Here is a 20,304-nt window from a genome sequence, read left to right on the forward strand (position 1 = left end):
TGTAATCAAGTATATTTCTGGCATCTATTGATATGATCATATGGTTTTCATCATTTTATTTGTTGATGATGTGCTATATTGTACAAATAGACTTCTCGTTATCAAACTGTTTTTGCACTTGTGGAATATGGTAGACTAATATTTTATTATATACAGTTTAGTTGTATTTATGTAGATTTTAATTTTCTCAATTTGAAATAGTTGATATAATAATGTTACTAAAGATACCCTATGTACATGTATGATTACACGAATGGTATGAATCTACATCATGCATAACCATAGAAATGAAAAAATGTACCCCATTTGTGTACAATGAATCAAAATGCAGACTATAAAAATAAAAACATAAAACAATAAGCAAATCAGCAATAAACATGAGAAAAGAGATTCTCTTAGTAGTAAACATTTATCTACTTCTGTTTCTGGCATGCAACAGGTATTTGTGGCAAAGATACAGTTCCTTTGCATCCTTCAATTTTTGCTATAATATGAGAACATATTTCTTTTCTAATTTTCTGTTTCTAAATAAAATGATATATTTGAGGTATTTAGGATAGTTTGGACTGAACTATCTTGAGCTAACAATCCGAACAAATGATAAGGACTGAGTGAATCCTATGTGGTAGGGGCTTAAAATGTGGTATCTCATTCAATTTTTACATCAGTCTTTTAAGGTGGTGTTATCATGATCTCCATTTTGCCAAGGCACTCAGGAATTCATGGGATTTGATCCAAGGTGACACTGGTAGTAAGAGCTGGAATTTGAGCCTGGCTACAAATCAGGCTCTGTCATGAGTCCTTCACTACTTAGTAGCCACAGATAAGTCAATTAGTTTGACAAATAGAAAAGTTCCCAGTCTTCAATGATGCTGAACATTGACTAGTCCCTACCAAAGTGTGACCTTGTATTTAAAGGGACATTGCCTGACAAACTATGGGCAGCTTAGTTCAAACTATCACGCCCAGCAGAGAAACATGTTCATCAGCTATTGTTTTGCTTATAGTAATGAAAATCCCAGACATGTGGGTGTAGGGATCATATCTATCATGTCTGTTATGGTACCTTGTGGACCCTGAAAGTCTTCAGATAAGCCACATAGCCAGACACTTGAACCACACTAATTTGAGTCTTAGGACAATACCTAGTGGCCCTCCCTATACCTGAGAGGACAGGAAGATCATGAGATATAGTTCAAGAACATCTCCCACTAGCTTTCCCATTTCCTGTGTGAGGCTCTCATGAGGCATTTTCCTGTTGCCTCCCAGGTTCTGATGAATTATGAATCTTCTAGTCCAAACCCCTGCAGAACAGAAAGTACAGCCAATAAAACTGCTAGGAGTCCAGAAATAGACTTCTCAGCCAAGGTGTATCCTGCAATTCACTGCAGTCGTCTGGACCCTTTTGTTTTGTTGACCTCCTTTTTGATGTGTGGAACCAAGAATTGGGAGGGAATGGGGACCTCTGGCAATCCTTCCTTTTACTATGTAAGTAATAAACTGTCTAATCTCGAAGTAGTTCTCATATCTTTACCAATCAAATCAGTCAGGCCTTGGCCTTGACCTTGTCATGTGTTCATATAGGAACGGGTGGTTCCTATGCTCATTAATGAAATGCTTCATGATATTCAGAGCTACCTGTGCCACCTCTAGTATCTTGCAGAGTTGAAACATTATCACTATAGGTTATAAGACAATTCACCTCCTTCTAACCTAAAGTGTGGAGAGTTACACTGATGCAGCAGAAAGAACTGAGCACCCAGATCAGGTGGGCTTTTCAGAAACAACTGGGAAACATTGCTGTGAACATTTTGGATGGACTTTAATTGTCAAGTTTGAATATTTTCATTAAGAATCTAGAATAAAAAGTGAATTATTTATGTATCGGCATAAAGAAAATCCTATCTGCAATGTCAGTGCAGATAAACAGTCCTTCTTGACAACCTTTGTCTGGAAATGGGTTTGAGAAATAGTTTGAAGTACTCCAAACCTAAAGTGCTCTATTATCAGTGGTTGGGAATTTGCAATGCCTCAGATGGAACTAAGAATTTGTCCTTGCCCCCACTGAGTTTAATGTAAGGCCCAGTGGCTTTCAGCAGGTGGGAGTTGTAGTGCACTTCACAGCAACTTAATATTTCAGTTGTTTTGAAGAGTTTCCTAAGTTGGAGATTAATGGACCAGCTCCATAAAGGAGTTCTTTACTTTAATCCTTTAACAATTAGGAACTGATGTGAAGAGATGAGTAATGAGGTACCTTCTGTGATTGTGAGATACTTTGGAACTAACCACAAAGGTTTCTTCTCTCTAGTCAGCTATGCATTTTTAAAAGCCGAAGGAAAGCTGAGAAGGACAACCACAAAATGAAGCCATCTTGGCAAGAAATTTGTCTTTACTCATCCATTGAAAATGGAACTAACCAGGTCTGTCACCTAAGGGAAAAGTTGAGTACCAGAAATGCTCCTCCTCTGCCTGGAAGGGAAGATCCTAGTGTAGGATCTGAGCCCCATGTAAATAAGGAAACATTCAGTACAGAAAGGCAACCTTAATTGAGGGAATGCTTTGACATTTGGAAGAACTCATGATATAAATTCAGTGCCTTTGGAGTGGTAAAAATGAGTGGAAATTCAGTTTATTTTAATTGTGATTCTAAATGTCTCTAGAAGCTGGTTGCTTCTCTTCCCCATCTTCACTGTCTATGCCCTGTCCCAGCCTACCACTTGTTACCTATACACTACAATGTCAGTCTAACTGGTTTCCTTGCTGCCTCCTCATTCCAGTCAATCTATATTCACTTCCTCCATAAAACTCACATATAAATACCAGTTCCATAAATGGATGGATGAATCCCTATTATGATACTTGGATGGTATATATTTCTTAGTATGACTCGAAAGAAATTCTCTGAAGATGACATGTATAGTCCTATTAAAGAGTGAAACATCAGCAATCAGGTTCTATGCTCAGAACGGCTTTTTAACATAAAAGATTTTCTTCTCCTATTTGGAATTGTCCCAGCATTTATTCAGGTCTACATTGATCCACTGAGTTATAGTCTTCTCTAGAGAAATCCCCTTTTAGATTCTCTCTCTCTCTTTCTCTCTCTCTCTCTCTCTCTCTCTCTTACATTACTAGTTTCAGTATATGTATGCAATATAAATATAAATCCACGTTTCACATCCATATGCCATTAAAAATATGGCTATTCTTCTTTTTCCTTACCACTCTTTTTAGGAATCATTACTCAGACTATTCAATGTTTACAGAATCTCACATTTTTATTGCCATTGCACAGAAGAATAAACTGAGGTTCTGAGAGGTTAAATAACTTATACTATGTTCTCTGGGTAAGTCCTGTGCAATATTGATGGAAACAGAATTATCTCCACTAAATGAGACATTTCTAGAGGAGCTGATTTTATACCATGCCCCTGCAGTCCCTGGGGTTCACCAAAGCAGCACTGCTTTCATTATCTTAATGTGGACTTCCTTGTAAGATTTCATTTGGCATGAAAAAGGAATTTTGAGCTTAAGAGTTTGAAAACCATTGGCTTAAAGTAGGGGTCAGCCAAGTATTATTTTTCTGTAAAAGCCCAACTAATAAATATTTTAGGTTTTCATCTCTATTGTGGGTACTCAACCTTGCCATTGTAGTGGAAAAGCAGCCATAGCCAACACAAAATAAATGGGGATGACTTTATTTGTAGATAAAACATTATTTGTAGATAATGAAATCTGATTTCTGTGTAATTTGGGGGTATCATGAAATGTTGTTATTTCTTTTTTTCCCAACCATTTCAAGTTGTAAAACCTGTATGGAAATAGACAGGGCTGTAGTCTGCCAACTCCTGAATTATATGGTCCCTAAGGGGACTTATAGTTCTCATGCTAAGGAATCAAAGTAAACTTATGAGATATGTATTTTCTGAAATCTCTAGCAGGCTATCAACTTCAGAAGAAACACCTTTCCTGGTCTGAATGCCTGTGTCAGGATGCACAAAGTTATTTATACCCAGATTGTGGGCCCCGTTGGGGGTGGCACTGAGACAGAGGGGCCCACAAGAAGATCTTGGAGTTTCATTCCTATGGAATATAGTACAAATTTTGAAACTGGTAATCACTTCCATGTCCCTCTGACTGGAATTTTCCAGGATCCCCAGGAAGGTAGTGATTGAATCAAAAACTTTTGGCAAGTTAAATGTAGCTCCTCCTGAGAAAAGAAGCCCGAGGACCTTTACCTGAAGGAAACAAAACAGATTATCTGAAAAATATCACTGATTCTTCCTAATCTTCCTAGCTTCTTTATTACCAACAAGTGATTCAATGCTATGGATAGTACAGAGCTATGGGTAGGAAAATAGATAATTCCTTGAGTAATCATAAACTAGTCATATTTCATTCCTTTTGGCTTACTTTATGAAGAGGAAGAGTTCTTCAAGTAGTCAAGAGAGCCAAGTTACTATTCTAGAAGTGGACCCACAAGAGACTGATGGCAAAGCACAAGTCCTGAGGCATCGTCCAGACACGCTGAGCTGTGTTATTATCCCAAACTTAGTTGTGTGATACATTGGAAGCCATCAGAAATTTACTCTGACTGCCACCAGCTCTGGGTATTGAGGATAATAGTAATAATTTAAACTAGTAACCAGAAGACAACAAAATACTTACACCTCAGGCTACCATTTTTCACTTATTCTGAAAACCTAAAACCTAAGTAAAATAACCTCCTTCCTTCTCTTGAACTATGGAGGTAGCAGCAGTAGTTGTAGCTCCAACACCATTGCAAGTCCACTCTCCAAGTATGAACTATAGAGAATAAGATTCAGGCTATCAGGTATAAGGTACAGGAAAGCATAGGTTAACACTAAACCGACAAAACTTTCTAGCAATTAATGATGCTAAAGAACAGAGTATTGGGGCTGAGTTTGTGGCTCAGTGGCAGAGTGCTTGCACATGTGAGGCACTGGGTTCAATCCACAGCACCACATAAAAATAAATAAATAAAATAAAAGCATTGTATCCACCTACAACTAAAAACATATTAAGAAAAAATAACAGAATATTGCCAGCAAACCATCAGACAAAAGGTTATCTCTTGTAGGTGTTACAGATGTCTCTAGCAGTTGACTGGGTGACCCTGAAACAGGTAGCACTTGCTCTTAAGTCCATCCTGCCTCAGCCAAGGTCTTTATTACCATTGAACCTGCTAAAGCAGTGTTTCAAACCCTGTTTCCTTGTTCAAAATTACCTAAGTCGTCTTCTATGTAAATTGGCAGATTTCATGGACTGTAGTCTTATAATGATCAAAACTCAGATGGAACTTGTCACATCATGGTGTTCTGGAATGTTGCAGGGTCAAGAGCCCTTGTTCAGTTTGAAGCATAGAGAATCATAGAAAGAGGAGATCCAGGAATGCTGCCTCTTCAGTCCTCTTATGGTTCTCATCTGCTCCAAATTTCATTTTTGGAGCTTTTATAGCATCATCTCCTTGGGGCAAGAACTTGGTGTTTTGGACACAGATTTATGGACTATTCTGCTTCTTAATACTGTAGTAATTATAACTTATAGTAATAATAAAACAGAGCCTTTTGCACAAAGACAACTATTATAAGCCACTAGACCCTGAACAAATATCTGAAATCAGTAAGGAGTTCTACAAGTTCTGTTCTCATGTAATTGAAAAGTTGAAGGACAGTGGTATTTGTTTTTTAGATGAAACACAGAGATATATATTTATATTAGCTTGCTTTTTCACATTTTGGAATATACAATATGTGATGAATTTGTCTATGGAATTATAACCTCATGAAAAGAGATTACCATATTCTGCTGAGAGGACCTTAACTGCAATGGGTGTGAATAGTGCTGCTATAATAATTAAATCCAAAATCTTTCATAATCCTACACTTTCCCTAGAGTAATGTTCAGTGTTAGCCAAGGATGAAAATGCAAACAAGTACATGTATACTCAATAATAAAGCTTAGCAGGTCAGGGAAGGAGCAGAATAAAATGAATGCCTAACACCTCCAGAGATAACTAGACATTTTTGCCTTCCTAGTTACTTTCTTGACTTGTGTTTACTAGGATCTGAATATATGCATGAAGTTGTCCTTAATTAACCAAATGCATACCAGGCTGTTGCAAGGAAGAGAGTTGGGGGTTTAATGTCCAATAGTTTGTGGATTGGCTGTCTATTTTCAGAATCATACATTGGAGGGCATTTCATTTCCATGTAAAATAACTGTTGAATTCAGGATTCTGTGTTTTGACTTTGGATGTGCTCATTCTACCTGGGGAGAGTAATCTAAGGCATGTCTATTTATAAATCCAGCCTTGAGATTCCATTAGATATTTCCTGAATCATCATGGCTTACCTTCAAATTACTCAGTAAATTAAAATGAGGAGCAAAAGTGGACAAAGATTTCCCCTTCTCATTACTCGTTAATAGTATTCATGTTGTCCATTATTTTTCAAACTGAGATGGTATCTTTCCAAACTAGTAATAGTCTGCATTAATTTTTTCTTTTCATAAAGTATTTTCACATGCATTAGCTCCTGCTATGCTCACATCTGCCCTCCCATGAGACAGCCAAAGTATTATCCCATTGAGGAAATGAAGCTCAGAGCTGATAATTTGTCCAAGAAATCAGAGCTATGATTAGCCTGCAGTGACTCCACATTAATATGGTTTGTTGGCGATTTTTGTTTTTGTTACTGTTGTTTCCACTTGATATGCAATCCTTTAAAAGTTGTAACTTCTAAGAGAACATTTGGTACTCTTCAGTTCTGGCTTGAGATGGTCTGGGTTCCATGTTTGCCTCCATGATTTCTAGTTGTGCAGTCATGAAAAGTTATGTATCCTCTCCAAGTCTCAGAGTCCCCATTTGGAAAGTGGGGATAACAACAGATCTCCTTCATAGTGTCATTGCCAGAACTAAATTCTGTGCTGTGGTGTGGATAAAATACTTAACACATTCTCTCATTCAGAAAATGGATCACTAAATGCAGTAATCATTTATCATTTATTTCACTGAGCATTTAGATATAAATATGTAGACATTCCCTACATGTATTGAGATGCACACACACAAACACACACACACGCATACAGTGAAACCTTTTATAATGACAAGTGTAGGAAGCTTTTAAATATTTAAGTTCTATTGCTTATAAGAATGATAGTCTTCATTTTCCACAATGTGTTGTAAAGAACTATTTGTTCAGAGTCATAAGCCTGCAACTTCAAAAGAAATACCAAGATACATTTTTCTCTTTCTCTAAGATCTTCAAAACATCCATTAGTCTCTTGAAGGACAGTCATAAATCCTGAAAATTTAGTTTATCTGAAACCAACTCTAACAGTTGTCCTTCCCACCAATCATCCTTTATATCAGTCTTCTGTTTTCAGACATCAGTGAACACATCCTGGTGTTCTATGGCTGAGCCTGAAAGTGGGCTAGCTCTGCTTTCTTTGGAGAGTTATTAAATGTTCACTCTGACCTGAATCTTTTTCTAACACTTGAACTTGAACTTGAAATAATGTTTCCCCCCATTTATCAAATTAGAAGCTACATTCCCCCTTCTGGTTTCCCTTTCCTGGATAAAGCACACAAATATGAATCCATAAATGGGAATTTTAGGACTTGATGTAGCACTAACTATGTAATCTTGAGCAAAAGCAGTTTGCCACTCTGAAACTTTTCTTCCTTATCCACAAAATGTCAATCATTTCTAGAAAGATGCTGCAAAGAAGACAGGTGAATACCTTGTGCCCAAAACCCACATGGAAATAAGAGAGGAATGGGTGAGAGAGACACAATGGGAAACACTGCTGTGACCCAACTGGATCTGGGCATTATCGGATTTCTTCATAGAAAGCTTTTGTGTTGGGGCTGGGGAGATAGCTCAGTTGGTAGAGTGCTTGCCTTGCAAGTACAAGGCCCTGGGTTCAATCCCCAGCACTGCAAAAAAAAAAAAAAAAAAAAGAAAGAAAGCTTTTGTGGAGGAAGTAGGATCTGACTGAGCTGTGTGTGTGGTGTGTGGTGAGGCAGGGAATAGGATTTCCAGAGTTGAGGAAGAGAATTCTAACCTTGGATCTGAGCCTGATGCTGAGAGTAGAAGTAAGAAAAAACAGAGCATGCTTGAGGAATCAGGAATTAATCCAGAGAGGTTACGACTATCCTATCTTGAAGCCTGGCCATGAGGTCGTATTTATATTTTATAAATTAAAATATGAACACCAATAGGTCTGAAAGCCTGTATGCCTGAAATTTTAAGATAATATGCTGGAACTCAAACTTGGAGATACTGGGGATGGGTGGCACTGTAATTGATACCCCTGTCAAAACAAAAGACTTTTCATGCCCAGTAACAATTTTGAAAGTGCTAGTTCATCACCAAAATTCATACCACTCATATTTTTCAGGTATCTTGCTTTAGGAGAGAAAGATTTCTTACCCGTATTACAGGCTTACACCTCCTGGATCAAATTTTACAGGGGGAGATGAGTCATATATCAAAAGGTTAATGACTAGTCATTTCTCTCCCAGCTCTTTTGTGGCCACTGAGATGCTCAGCAGCAGAGAGCACTGAAGAGCAGTGCAAGTTCACTAGTCCTTTTGCCTCTATCATCCAGAGAGCCCTAGCATGCTTCACTAACAGCGACTAGAGCTCAGGGCTCTTACCATGTCCCTATTCTTGCCTGGGAGACTGAGAGAACATTATCCTATAAGAGATCCAAAGTCATGCCTTGCTTACATATACAGTGATTGATCAGTACATTTATTGCACTTTTAGTAGTCAAATATATAGACTCTAGTCATCTCTGGAGGTGCTGAAATCGTCTTTTTCCCCTTGATTTAGGGTAAGGTAGAGGGAAGATGTGTGCAGAGTATGACATAAATATAAGAGCTCAAATATCTAATTAGCTGAAAGAATCTTGGTTCCCTCTACACCTTTGACAGAATTGCAACTGTCAGATTGTAGCTCCAATATTTTATCCTCATTGCAAGATGTATCTGAGGATGATTTAGAAAAGACAGTTTCTAATGTGAACATCACTCTGATTTCTTTGCAGGATGCTTGAGGATGACCTGAAACTGAGCAGTGATGAAGATGACCTTGAGCCTGTGAAGACCTTGACAACTCAGTGCACAGCCACTGAACTCTACCAGGTAGGAGGAGCTTAGGGCTTGGTTTTCAGCCTGAGCGGGAGGAGTAAATGGAACTGATATGATTTTGAGGAGAACAAATCTCTTTCCTGCTTCATGTCTGGGCTTTGAAGAGAGAGAAAGAAGCAAAGATGGGTATAGTGTTCTGGAATAGGTTAATTCAGCTTCCAGTTACATTAAAGTTACAGTAAGAAGATCCAGAGAGCTTTAAAATTGCTTTTACCCCCTCCCATGTCTCTTTACTTTCCACATACGGATACTGGTCATCAATAAGCAATAGAGATTGTCTTGTCCCTCTCTTGAACTACTTACTGTCTTGGGTACAGTGTAATATTAGTTTGGTGACTCCACTGTGAGGCTCAGAGTTCATGCTCATTAATTTAGGTATAAATGTGACTGCCCTGTTCACCTCTCCCAGATGCACCACCTCAGAATGCAGCTGAGAATCAATACCCCACATTTGTAGTTTACATGAAGTTTCAGGCAAAGGCATTTGGTAAAATCTTGCTGCTGCCCTTGTCTTTTTCCTTTCTGTATTATAAGAATTTCTAACATGTTCCCACCAAATGAGATGGCAGGAATGTGAGTATTCAGAATTTTCAAAAAGACTGGACTTCTTGATTTGAAAAGGCCAAGTAGCATCTGTGGCTCATCAGAACAGTGATGTTATGTGATGTCAATGGTGCCTGTACATTTTTTTTTTTGTGAGCCAGATCTGTCATGAATATGATATCCTTCTGGTATGCTTATACTTTCAATAAAGAATAAAAGAGGAATGCTCGAATTTTGATAATTTAAAAAAATTTCACTTTTGAAAGTTTGGTGCTTTGTCAAGAGCAAGCACAGGGTGATTACGGACTACATTGTGCTGGTCTACACCAATTTCACATGTGTTTCTTAGCAATGTGTTTGCTGCAATTTGACTGAATATAGGTAGCCTCACTCCTACTTGAATTCTGGACTTCAGAGAAAATGTAAAATGCACACTTTTTCTAATGTCCATCATTTCTGCTTTCTACATTTAATACACCACTGACAAAAGCATCAAATTTGTAAATAAAGCAAAATCAAAACAAAAATTCTAGATCATTGATTTTAACAGATGCAATATTATTTTCTAAGGAAAATGCTTAAAGCAGAATTTCACAGTAAGTGAAACTAGATTTTGAACATAAACTTCCTCTCCATGTGATTATATAAATACAATCTGATTTTTAACTCATAGAGTTATTTTCTTAAGAGGTGGCATGAAACCTTTGACCTGAATCATCTGGGTTTTCAATCCTGTGCTGATGTCATATAACCACTGAAAGCCTCAGATAATCAGGGTTGAGTTGAAAACTTTCCATGATTTGCTGCACTCAGACAAGCCATTTTGTCCTCAGTAAGGCTTAGATTCTCACAATTAGATTGGGAGGTTGAGCTGGAGGACCCATGGTAAGCAAAAGAACAACCACCAATTCCCCAAACTGAGTCCAGAAGGCAAGAAATGGGCACAAGATTATATTTATCTACCTGGAAAATGGCCTATATATAGAAAACTTGAATGAAAAAGTTCTTTAGAGTCCTGTGAGTGCCTATAACCATGGGTAATTATAAATGTAATTATTAAGAGCATGTTTATTTGAGTAGAGAAGCCTGAAATCGAGTTCCAAATTTCACATACAAGGTACATAACATTAAACAAATTGCCTGACATCTCTAATTCTCAGATCTCTCACCAATAAACTGGAATGAAACAGTCTTCCCTAACTCATAAGTAAGAATCGAATGAAGATGTTGTATTAGAAAGTGCCTTGAAAATTATAAACACTATACAATGTTTATTGTTAACTGGAAGCCCCCTCCTTTGGGTCTATAGAAAAATATATATTACCCTTCCAATTGGCTTAGGTGTCTCTAGGGATTTGCCAGGAACTGTATTGAATATCCTTACTGTCCCCCAAAGTATCCACCATATGTGAATGACCTTAAATACCCTATGCCCTGATAACCTTTAAACCAGAGCCCCAGGAAGAAAGGCCAGGTTTTCAATGACACTGCATCAAATTCTCCAGGAAATAACACATCTCTAAAAGTTTTTCTTCATAGGATTGATGTAGGTAGAGAGTTGAATCATGGATTTTGATTGCAGCTCTTATTTTCTCTTTATGAGCTCCTACCCTTCCCTGGAGAAAGTCTTAAGTGTTCTGCTGTGATGCTGTACTCACCTTGGTTCTTTCTCAGGAGCTAGCCCTGAATGGGATAGAAATAACCACTTCAAGTTAACATTGGACATTACAAATTTCCAGAACATTCTTTAAATAAGGTACAGAACTTTCCACTTGGTGTCTGCATAAATATACATGTTGTGATTTCTTCTTTAAGAAAAGTTGAATGTCATTGACGTGGATTGGACCTGGGGATTGCATGATGTCCATTATCTAGCTGATTGCATTTTTATTTCTCATCTGCTGCTGTTGGCATCATAGATAGAAATCCATCCCTGGCCTTCCCCATGCAACACTTATTGAATTGCCATTTCCAAGCCAGTCATCCAGGGCAGGCCATGATGCTGTGATGAATCCACTGGGGTTTGGCTAGGGAGTGGCCTGATTCAGGAGGACAGGCTTCTTGAGAGTGGGGATATGTTGTACTCTCCGCCTGCCCCCACTCATACCACTGAACCTGCAGTTTTCCTTTTTGTCAAAGTTTTCTTATGGTTCTTGAAACTAAAGGAACCCCTGAAAATGAGGAGTTAAACCTGGAATCAATTTTCATTTACAGCTGAAAAGCAGTTATTGATGCTGCGCTTGCAGTTCAATAAAAGATCTAAAGATATAGACCTTGTGCTTCTCTTTCAATATAAGCAGCCTAATCAGTCTCAAATGTTTTTTTAACAAAGAAATTGTATTGACAGGTTTATTAAAATCTCTGTCTTTAAAGTTTTAAGCTATCCAAAATTTGACCTATCCCAAAGGTTTCTTGAATGCATAATGGCCAAACTCCAAAACTCCTTCCAGCACATATTTATAGAATCAGGTAAACATCTGCTTACTGTTTCATTCAATGATATCAGGATATTAGATTTACAAAGCTCTAAGCAGGTAGTCTGACATCCTCTGGTAGCAGGATGATCTCTGATGCCTGGGTTCTGAAGCACAGTAAGATCTGCGTATGGCTCTCTCATACCCTAGTCATCATACATCAGCAGGAGAAACAATAGACTTTAGATACATAATGGTCATTGAAGGCACAGGTGTTTCTAGAAACTACCTTTAGGACACTTCAATATAAATAGCATCTTATTAGTATAATTTAGACAGAAGCCTTAAATGACTTTATTTAGCTGTTAGAAGTTCAGATATGTTTAATATGACTGGACATGTCAATTAATGACCAGGCTCTTCCAAAGGACTTTAGAAAAACTTGAAGTGATATGAAGTGCTTTAAAAACAGAGCTGTAGAGTTCCAAATTTCTCTGGACACACAGGCTTTCTAATGTACTGTGTCTGGGTACATTATGGTAAGTAGCTCCAGTGTCCCCAAATCTATTTAGCCACCTAAGGATTGCCTTCATCCCCTTTGAAATGTGAACTTTATTCAAAGCATGTTACTTGAGATTGTGTGGACTTTTCAACTAGATGCCAAAGGCAGAAATGCACCTCAAGCATATTCCACTTACAGAAAAAATTATCTTACCTTTTCCTCTCTACTTCATTAGATTATTTCATTTTTTGTCTATATATCTCTTCTTCATACACACAAAAAAATTGCTTTTAATCCAGATTCTTTAGTTTGGTTTTATATTTGTTTGTTTGCTTTTGTTGTTTGGCCAGCTTCAAATAGCTAGGTCACCATTTGATAAATGTAAATGAAATGAATTACATAAAAACTGAAAACCTGAACGTTTTGGCAGCTTTGGGATGTGTTACTGATACCTGTAATGCCTATTTAAGTTCCAAAACATTTGCCAAGTTAAACTGGAAACCTGTTTTTATGCCTAAAGTTTGCTAATGAAAAAGATGCGATAAATTTTACTCCTGCTATCAGCTGCCTCTTTTGGAGTTGACACGCTGCAGTGAATACATTAGTCGTGACAACAGATACTCTTCCCTACTATAATCGTCCCTATGTTGTAGCCACAGTTCTCCCTCATCATGCCGACCAAGTTGTTACCTCCCCAAGGTTTTGCCATATTTCCATTTACTTTGTTATCAGCAGAAAGGACGGGGAGGGCCTCTTCAGTAATGACATCAATACAGCACACACAGCAAGAGAGGTCAGCCTGTCAGAGCTAGAGAAACAACAGATGGATTAGGATGAAACTGGGTGCAAAATAACTTTGATAGAGTCTTTTAATGTAAACAGTTTATCTGTCATTGCCTTTCATTGAAATCCCCCACAAAATGATAGAGTTTGTACTGTTAAGGTTGCAGAATGTAAATGAATAAAATCTGTATATTGTCATATTCAAACTATCCAGCAATTAGAGAATGAGAGGACATTTTAATTTATTCATTAAAGACAGGAAAGTAAATAGGATAACATATAAGGTTAATAGAATAACATTGGCCTTCATATTCCCAAGATTGTGTTTCCCATTTGACTGTATTAGCATAGAGACTAGATTAATAAGAAACTGCTTAGGGCTTATATGATGTGATTTTTAATATGCTTGTGGCAAGTCTGTGTCTGTTTAGAAACCCACATGCTGAATATTTTCATTGTAATTAGGTCTTCTGTTTTTAGTACCAAATATTTTGACTTGTAATCTTCATATAATACAATGCCTTGAGCATACAGAGATGCATACAAGTACAATGTTTTTACATGTTGAGCTTGTCACATGGTCAGTAATGACCAAATACTGGCTAATGTTCACTACACTTTATGAATTATCCATCTATGAGCATTTTGATTGCAAAGCAAATGGCTCTTTTGCTTAGTTTAGCAATTTTCTCATAATGAATTTAAATCAGACACCAGTGAGGGTATACTGCTTACCCCAAATTGAAACAGAAACAATAATGAGTATGATCTGTTATGTCTGAATAGATAACCCTCATATATGACAGATGGCTACAGCCTTTTCATCCACAAAAAGTATGCAACATATATCTGACTCCATATAGATGTTGCCAGTCAGAATAGCAGCCACCTCTGTGAAACTGGGGATCAATAAGAACTGATTTGAATTGAAGTGCCAGAAGGAAGAGGCATCACTGTGTTGCCCTGTCACTGCCTCTGGGATAGAGGGAGTAACTAAATAGCACCGGTCCTTTCTGTGCAATCACACCACTCCCTGTTTGATCCAATAATATGTTCTTTTTCTTAGATCCCTTCATCTCCCCAGTTTGAGTTTCATTGAATTATTGGAACTATTAGATTTTGTTTTGTAGTCATTAGTAAGCTTTGGGAAATGCATCACGTGTGCCAAAGTTTATTGGAAGTTTCCAAGCTTTGAATTTAATCAGAGTTCTAGAATATTTTTATGGAAACATGAACATCTCCCGTGAAAGCTGTGTAACAAAAAACGTTTCCAAATTAAAGAAAATGTAAGATTTTGAAATTGGTATGCTGGCCTTGAAAAATTTACTGAGGCTTTAGTTTTGGGGTCAAGCATGCTTTACTTTGCCTTCCAAGTATCTACCTTCTGCTAGAAAAACCACCAGGCAGACTGTAAACACCAAAGACCTTGTCCTGAATGGAAACACAATTTATCTTATTCTTAAGCAGGCGTATTTACTTTTCTATTTATATATCAAAAGCAAACAGCATAAACATTGTAAGTACACAGAAGAGCTGTCCAAATTGGAGATTAACTGCCAATTAAAGATTAACCATTCAGAATATAGGCGGATGAACAGATTTTAAAAAGCAGAACTTCCCTTCATGTATGGGACCACATAATCCATATTTCATACAGCAAGTATATCATAGGAGTCTTTGGAACATTTGGTCAAAAATTTATAAATTTGCTAAACTTATTTCTTGATAATGGAAGTAGACTCAGAGGTTTCATGTTTGGCCCTGAATCATATATAGATGTATATGAAATATTCCTTTATGTGTATTAAAATACAGAATACCAGACCTTATAATGACCATAAAGAGACTTTACTCCAGTTTCTTAAATTTGCCACTAAGAAAACTGAGGTACAAAGCATTCTGTTAGTGTTTGGCTTATGGATAAAGATTGGTGTGACCTCTTTACCCAGATAATAATGTGTTCTAAGGGAACAGAAAGCCTGAACACACTAGCACACTAATGATAAGAATATACCATCAGCATTTTTCCATGGAAATTTTAGACTGCTCACATCATTGAGTATCTACCATGTACTATGAATGTTCTCCTAATTTTTTCAGGTTACATATGGTTGAGAGAGAGCATCTATTAGGTATTTATTGTATTCCACCAAAAGACACATGTCATTTTGTGAGGTGTGCACTCCTAACATCAGGGGCAAGAGGGCTCAGATTGGTTGGGGGAGAGAAAATTGAATTTTCAAATCCACAAACCCCAGGGGAGCAGCGACCAAGTGCCACTTATGTTGGCCCCTCTGATGGGGAAAATAAACACCTCTAGCCCATACCAAGATGTTCTGCCTAGTGTCTCTGTATTTACTCAAATGATGATGAGTGTCGACAGATGACTTTTTTGGTGAAACATGCTTCATCACCAAAGACAGCACATTTTTCATTTACTTACGATAAACCAAAATTTCAGTTATAAAGGAAATCATAAGTTGATAAATGGATCTTGCTAAAGGGTTTTCTATCCAGCATAATAGACAGCATGAAGCAAGCAAGACATTTTGGAATGCATATACTTCTGAATTCTGTTGTCACATCATCTTTGGGCAAGACACTGGAAAACTGGCTCCCATGTCAGCAAAATACATATGTGCAGACAAGTAGAATGTAGTATACAGTGGCTGTTCAATTGGCCATGGTAGAACCATGAACAGCAGGGTGAGTGAGGTTGATATGTACATTTAATGAGCAATGAGAATCTAGGAAGGATGTTTTTGTGTTATGCTGTGAATTGAACCCAAGGACTTGCACATGCTAGGCAAGTACTGTAACACTGAGCTAGCTTTTAAGCCCCTGGATTCTGAGAATGAGAGTGATTGGATCAAAATAGAGCCTCAGAAAGATTCATCTTATAGCAGAAAATAAAATGGGGTAAGGATAGGAGACAATGGAGCAGCATGGAGGCAGTGGTCACAGTCTGCATGAGAGAGAATAAGGACTAAGCTAGGCAGCACCTTCAGGAAGAGTAAGGAAGAAAGCATAACTTCTGCCAGTCAGTGGAATGGGGGATTTGCCCTGGTAATGCCAACTCAGACTCTTCTTTGTGGTGTGAACTAGAGCCTCATGTTCAGTGGCAGGATTGATGAAGATGCACATGGGCCTGCAGCTCAGCAGTTCCCCTGGAGACCTCTCTTTCCCTCCATATGGAGCATAGAGTTCTCTAGGGCACTCTGTGATACCTGTAAGGCAATATTTGGGCCTCTCAAACTACGCAGTCGTCCCTGATTGACTTATATAGTAAATGTTTAAGTGACTATTAGGTACAAGACAGAGTTCACTCTATCTGAAAAAAAAATGTTCCCTATTCTCTGCTGTCAAACTTCTATTTCTGCCCCCCTACGTCGTGCATAGTCCTATTTAACTGATCTATAGAAAAAAGTAATCAAATTAATATGTGGGAAACCTGGTGTTCTATGGATAGGGGACATGTTTATGATTCCTAGAGGTTCAAGGTTCAAATTTAGGATGTTCCCTTGTACCCCTCTAGGGACGCATTCAGAGGGTTAAAAATATGATAGTGGGTGGTGTTTTCCTAGGGATTGCAGTCCTATATATAAAGTCAGAAATGCAGGTAGGCATCCAGGTGTTGCAAAATGTTGAATGAATGACATTTTCTTCTCTTAAATATGCCGTCCCAGCTATATATGCTTGTGACCAGCTGAAACATCAGCCTATGGGTACAGTGTCTCTTCTTGTTTTACTCATTCTAGTGAAATCTATTTAAATGCTGTAATTAAGCAATTCATTTTTATATTTGGGCAAGTGCTCTCAGTATATGTCTCTTTAATTGATTTAACCAATTGTGTTGGTATTGATTTTAGACCATCTGAATACCCTAATGATGAGTTCATTTGTTAATAGAGAGTTTCTTTTCTGAACTTAGGCAATCAATGCCATTTACCAACACATGACACTAGATTATGGTTCAGCTGTGTCTTATAGCACAATCATGTGAAAAGTTTTTAAACAAGGGACAGTAAAACAAACACAAAACCCATGCAATGAATCATTCTTGTTTTAGTTCCATAATATTTAGCATCCAGTTGTTTGAAATTATCTGAATGACTGACTTTTTCCCTTTTTACTAGGAAACATATTGTGGAGACTCAACATAGATGTATCTGCTAGAAGAATGCCAGGGGAAAGCGTATAAGCAGGAAATGTAAAAGACATAGGGCAATACTAATAAAATCACATGTTAGGCTTGACTGACAGCATTATTATATATTATGAAAAAAAAGTGGTACCTAAATACATAGCCTTGTAAAATGAGTCCACTACTACAATATCTCTAGGCCACCCGAGTGCTCGCTTTGACAGGCTCTACATACAGGAAACATATTACATTGAGGTTGTTTTCTGTAAATCTCAGGAGGAATTTAACGTCATAAGTCAGGATATAACTATTCAGAGCTTGCTTCTGAGAAGTCAAAAAGATTCTATTAATTTTCTATAAATGAAGTACAGAAGCTTAGTGAACCAGAGAACAATTAATGACATAAAATCATTGGATCAGAATTACCTTGCCATAAAATTTTGAAGAAATTTGATCATTATATAGAAGATAACTAACAAATTTTCTAAACACCTTATAAATAGCATTTTCTCCCTACAAAATTAGATGTCATGTATTTTGCAGTAGATAAGAGTCAATAAACAGCCATTTAATTTCCTTCCTTCCTTCCTTTCATTTATTTATTTATTTGGGTGAGACCTCTATGTGATATAACTTTTTGTAATTTAATATGGTCCCTAATCACTTTAGCTTCAGTGTAACATGAGGACTTTGTATATAAAAGGAAGACAAATTCTTTCTTAGAAGAAGACAAATTTAATTAGTGAGAAACTAAGAGTCTGTCCTGAGCCACATCATCTCTCCTGAGGAAATAAATTTGCTTAGCAGGATACCCAAACCAATGCAATTCTGATAATGAGAGAGGGATCAGCTTATAAACACTCCTTAGAATCAGGAAAGTGCCTTCTCCATAGCATAGAGTATCTCAAGATGCTATGTCGGAAAAGTGACTTACCTAGAATAGGCTCCTCAGGCCTTCCTTCTCAATGCAGTCAAATGTTGGTGAAAAAGTAAAGAACTCCCTCTCCCCCATGGAGTGAGGTATAGAAGGAGGAACTGGTAATGGAGGGATCATGTGGAGATAAGAGATTAATAATCCTAAATTTCCTTGGGGAGGGAGGAAGGGGGAGAGAGTGAGAGAGAGAGAGAGAGAGAGAGAGAGAGAGAGAGAGGGAGAGAGAGACTGATTTGGGTGTATGAACATGAGTTTGTGCCCCACATCCCTACCGCAGGTGTCCTGACCTCTTTACTACCCTCTTCAAGAAGATACATGGGAGAAGCCCTGTGTGATGGTATAGGATCCTCTTTTGCTGGTCTATCGGCTTGTTAGTAGAATCTCAAACATCAAAATCTTCCATGAGTGCTATTTTCTACACAGAAGAATTATACTCAACCCAGAACTACTCCTGATATGGCAAGAACAGCTTAGTGACTTCCATAATCCTCATTGGAATAACTGCATATGTCTAATAATGAAACTTGGTCACTACTCAGTAAGTCCATAGACAATATGACCATAAAATTCTACACACCAACACCTATATGGGAAGCAGTCACAATCAAGGTGTACTGCAGTAACGTAGCATACTATAGTTTCCAGAACATGGTCATCAGTGTTGACTACTCAAAGTTACCCTGGATGTAGGAAGGGCAGGAATGATTATTTTCATTTTTTAAATGAGGCAACGGAGGGTCAGACGTGTTATTGCCTTCTCAATTCTGTAAGTAGCAAAGCTGGGACGAGAACCCAGGATTTAATCATTTCTAGTTGCTGCTCATCCACTATAGCCTACTGATGCCCATCATATCATATCACAGTATACTCCTTAACGTTTTAATTTATTTTATCATTCTTCCTAGAGCTCAATGGTGAGAAGTATCGTATTAGGGAAACATGGTACAAAATGAGAATATAAGTTTTTAAAAGGCATATAGACATTATAAATTAAAGCAGCATAACTGTTAACTATCTAGCCTCCATTTTCCAATCAGTTTAAATTACTTTAATGTATGTTTTTAAACGCAAATTTAGCTGTAATCCCAATATGTAACTCTGATAATGCTTTGGGAATTGCACCATGTCATTTTCTTTTAATTTGCCTCCTTTTGCATCATGTCTCTCGTCCTGGCACATGAATCTAGAATTTAGCATTATCTACATGTCCTCTCATTTCAAAAGAGGAATTTTTCCTCTTGTATATTTTGTAGAATAATCCTTGTATGCCTTAAAGGCATATATCACTTGCACCCCAAAAATTCACTTAAAATTTTTCTTCAAAGTCTTTAATGTGATAATTCCTTGCAGCATGCCTAAAATAACATCAAATTATAATGAAAATGAAGAACATAAATTGTGATCTATGTCGCATCTGGCAGAAACTCTCTGCCACCATTTAGTTTAGAAATTCAAGGTGATGAGCAAACAGGAGGATGACCTGAGTACATCTGATTACACTACAGCTGTGGGGACGTCAGAATGATCCTAAGTTAATTTTCAAAGAAAAAAGAATCTCTCAGTATAGACATTTTCAATCAATAACCAAGCAACCCAGAAAAGATTAATTTGAATGAAGTTATTTTTCTATGATGTCTGTATAAAAAGACATGTGTTTCAAAGAAACTGGCCTCAAACATGACAATGTTCCTCCTGATCACAGAAACATAACTGGGACTAATTGACAGTTCCAAAACACAGAGCAGAGAGGACATTTTCAAAAAACATGTCTTGGAATCAAAGCTAGGTTATGCAATGTCACTTTGA

General features: G+C 37.4%; 1 protein-coding gene across 1 annotated transcript in view; it reads left to right on the forward strand.

The window, feature by feature from the left end:
- Positions 1-20,304, forward strand: part of LOC124972138 (AF4/FMR2 family member 2) — a 183,836-nt gene that overhangs the window by 70,555 nt on the left and 92,977 nt on the right. Inside the window, exon 5 of the mRNA XM_047536373.1 lies at positions 9,076-9,172. Within this exon, the coding sequence (XP_047392329.1) occupies positions 9,076-9,172 (97 nt within the window). The remainder of the gene's footprint in view (positions 1-9,075; positions 9,173-20,304) is intronic.

This window comes from Sciurus carolinensis, chromosome X (assembly GCF_902686445.1).
Source record: "Sciurus carolinensis chromosome X, mSciCar1.2, whole genome shotgun sequence".
Taxonomy (NCBI): Eukaryota; Metazoa; Chordata; class Mammalia; order Rodentia; family Sciuridae; genus Sciurus; species Sciurus carolinensis.